This window comes from Camelina sativa, chromosome 11 (genome assembly GCF_030686135.1).
Source record: "Camelina sativa cultivar CO46 ecotype springtype chromosome 11, ASM3068613v1".
NCBI lineage: Eukaryota > Viridiplantae > Streptophyta > Magnoliopsida > Brassicales > Brassicaceae > Camelina > Camelina sativa.
Window position 1 is genome coordinate 27,299,031 of NC_141890.1, and position 3,221 is coordinate 27,302,251.

The window sequence follows — 3,221 nt, forward strand, 5'->3', positions numbered from 1 at the left end:
AGCGAACCAGCGAGATCCAAACACTGATTCTCAAGGAATTCCTGTCCCAATCCTCCAGGCTCCAGCGAGACCTACACCTTCTTACCGAGACTATCCACCTCCGACAAATCTGTTTCAGAACTCGAGGAGCTTTCCAGGAACATCCCCTTCCAGTGAAGCTCCAATCAGGCGTCCTTCTCCTCAACCTCTAGCCTCCGCGACGAATCCACCAGAATTCTCGAGTCAACTTCGAGAGTCTCCTCAACCGTCAGTCACAAATCATCATCGACAGTATCCTCTACCTCCACAGTCTCCTCACATCTCAAATCATCGACCACCCTCTTCTCAACCTGGTCAACCTCGAGCAGCTTCTGCATCGCATCACAGTTCTCAAGCGCAAAACTCACATGAGGAAGAAGAAGCTGATTCTGAGGATGACGGTGTAAGGCAATCAAATCTCCCAGCTGATGTACTTGTTGCTTTGCATGACATGCTTGTCCAACCAGGCCGTGAGTTGTATACAACTGTCCTCTCTCCCTCGTTAGAGCGTGGAACCACTTGGTAAGATTATAATTTTTAGTTGATTAGTTTGATTAGAATTTTACTTGAATTGATTAGAATTTAGGTTTGTTTGTGCTTGATTAGAATTTTAAGAATTTTGTACTTTTGATTTGTTTATGTTTGAAGGTTGTTTTGTGTTTGATTAGAATTTTACTTTTGATTTGTTTGTGTTTGAAGGTTTGGTAAAGACAAGTCATCAATTACCCGAAAGATTACAAAAGTGTTTACAAACAAGTTTGATGGTCCATATTACAGTTGGGGTTGTGTTCCTACTGCAAGAAGAGAAAAATACTTCTTGGAATTCGCGGTAAATTTCTACTCCTTTCAATTTGATTTCTGTATTTATAGTTTTCTTTTTTTGGTTTTTTATATCACTAACACTAGTCTTCTTTTGTAGAAAACATACACCTGGGATCCCTCACTAGCCGGTGTGGTTCAAGAAAAGTTCTACACCATTTGTCAAAACCGTATGAAAGACATGGTTTCCAAGGCAGCAGCTCAGCGAGATCAAGTGAAACCGAGTTGGATTGAGAAAACTCTGTGGAAAGAAATGTGTGACTATTGGAACACAGAAGAAGCCATGGCAAAGAGTGCAACCACTTCAGCAGCTCGAATGTCTGACCGTAATGGTCTTGGCCCTCAAAAGCATATATCAGGGCCGAAGTCTTACTTACAAATCGAACAAGAGATGGTGAGTTACATCATAACCTTTTCATTGTTTAATTGCTTGACATCATATGGTTCCTAACCTTTTAATTGTCTAACATTTCAGGAAGTGGAATTGGGAAGACCGCCAACTATTCCTGAAATTTTTCTCAGGACTCATACCAAGAAAGATGGTACTTTTGTGGATAAGAAAGCGCAAGCAGTTCATGAGGCATATAAGAAAAAAAGGGAAGCTAAGTTGGCTGCTCTGGAAAATGATGAGTCTTCTGATGGTACTTCACGTCGATCAGAGCTATCTCACGAGGAGGATGATGAGCTTTTTCTTCAGGTAATTTGCTACTTTCCAATAGTTATTAAGTTTTTCATTGTTATGTAATGATGTAACTTTTTCTCGCTGTTTTGTTTATGCAGTCTACTTTCATAAATGATAGAGGAACATACTTTGGATTTGGAAGCCTAGGGAGTTACATCAACGGAAAGCGGAAGTTCCCTGGAAGCTCTTTTACTTTCACAAGCCTGCAACAACAGCTTGAAGAAGCTAACCAAAAAATAGAGCAACAAGCAGCTCTACAAGCAGAGAGGGACGAGAGGTTCACGGGTTGCAGCTGAGGCTTTACGAGTTGCATCTGAGCAACAAGCAGAGATCTCACGCTTGGTGAGCTTCCTCAAGACTAACCCAAACTATGTCGCCTTCCTTGAGTCTCAAACCAATGACCCAAACCCTTGTGATGTTCAAAGTTAGGTTCCTTCGTATCCCTCCTTCCCTCATGTTTATGAAAACTTTTGTAATATTTGCGACTTATACTCTTGGATGCTTTCTTGAACTTATGTTGGATGTAAAATTAAACTTATGTCTTTGTTTAATTTCATGTTTGTTATGTTTTAGTTATAGTTTTCATATTCAGTTTTGGTATTATAAAATCAAATAATTCATTTTTACCAGAATTTTTTTAAAAACATGATAATTAAACAGTCGTAAAACAGTCACCGAAACGTATACAAAACAGTGATCAAAACAGTCGTAAAACAGTCACCGAAACGTATACAAAACAGTGATCAAAACAGTCGCAAACGAGTAACCAGATCAATCGCTAAAAGGTTGCAATTCCATCGCTAAATTTGGCGACTGAATGGCGAGGGAAGAACCACTACAATTATCAGTCGCTAATTAGTAGCTCCGTTTCGACTGTTTAGCGACTGATTGTTTTAGCAATGCACTATTTACCGACTACACATGTCAGTCGCCAATCAGTCGTTATTAAGTAGTTTGCAACTGAATAGTGACTGTTTTTGTAGTCGGCGATTTCATGTTTTCTTGTAGTGCAATAACCCCTTTAAAACAATGTTCATAATCCTCGATTTTATTTTTGTTTTACACAAATACATGAAGAAAAATATATGTATATTCAACTGTAAATGACAGTAAAAAAAATCTATATATTTGTTCTACACCAAATATATTTCATAAATATCTTAACAATTTTATATATAAGAAAATGAATGGGTACTTTTATAATTAAGTCAAATTATTTGGGTCATGTTTTCTTCACCATGTTCATGGTTGACCAACCAATTAGTACACTTGAATGTGAATTACCTACATAAATATCATATATGTAATTTGTTATCAACCTCCAAACGACTCTAGATATTTTACACAACTACATTATTAAATTGTTTTGCAATGTTATTTTAGTAACTAAATAATCATATTATGTTGAGTTTTGTCTCTCACCCTTGCATTATAAATTTGTATTTGTATTATAATATTTCTAATTTTAATCCGCTTAAATGTACAATTAACTCATTTAACCCACTAACTATACTATCAAAACATTTTCCATTTCTTAGGACTTTTTTAACCTATCATATTTTTTTACATTAAAAAAATAACTAAATGCATTAAAAACACCATTAACTCAAATTTGTTATGTGACGTACACTAAGTATTGCATAACCTACACATTTATTATCAACAAATTTCCTATAAAAGGCAAATACCTCACTAAGCGCAA

General features: G+C 36.5%; 1 protein-coding gene across 1 annotated transcript; it reads left to right on the plus strand.

Annotated features, from left to right (window-relative positions):
• Positions 1-204: 204 nt before the first annotated feature.
• On the plus strand, positions 205-1,815 carry LOC147934473 (uncharacterized). The gene is made up of 5 exons (XM_087472645.1): positions 205-540; positions 718-847; positions 938-1,231; positions 1,313-1,534; positions 1,618-1,815. Exons 1-5 carry the CDS (start codon positions 470-472, stop codon positions 1,813-1,815), a joined length of 915 nt encoding a protein of 304 aa, XP_087328771.1. The 5' UTR covers positions 205-469.
• Positions 1,816-3,221: the final 1,406 nt, after the last annotated feature.

What these genes read in the sequence shown, in the direction of transcription:
- LOC147934473 (XM_087472645.1), top strand. Translation starts at nt 470, where the DNA reads ATGCTTGTCCAACCAGGCCGTGAGTTGTATACAACTGTCCTCTCTCCC. An exon ending in AATACTTCTTGGAATTCGCG is followed by an intron (nt 848 to 937) that starts GTAAATTTCTAC and finishes CTTCTTTTGTAG; the next exon opens with AAAACATACACCTGGGATCC. An exon ending in TACAAATCGAACAAGAGATG is followed by an intron (nt 1,232 to 1,312) that starts GTGAGTTACATC and finishes CTAACATTTCAG; the next exon opens with GAAGTGGAATTGGGAAGACC.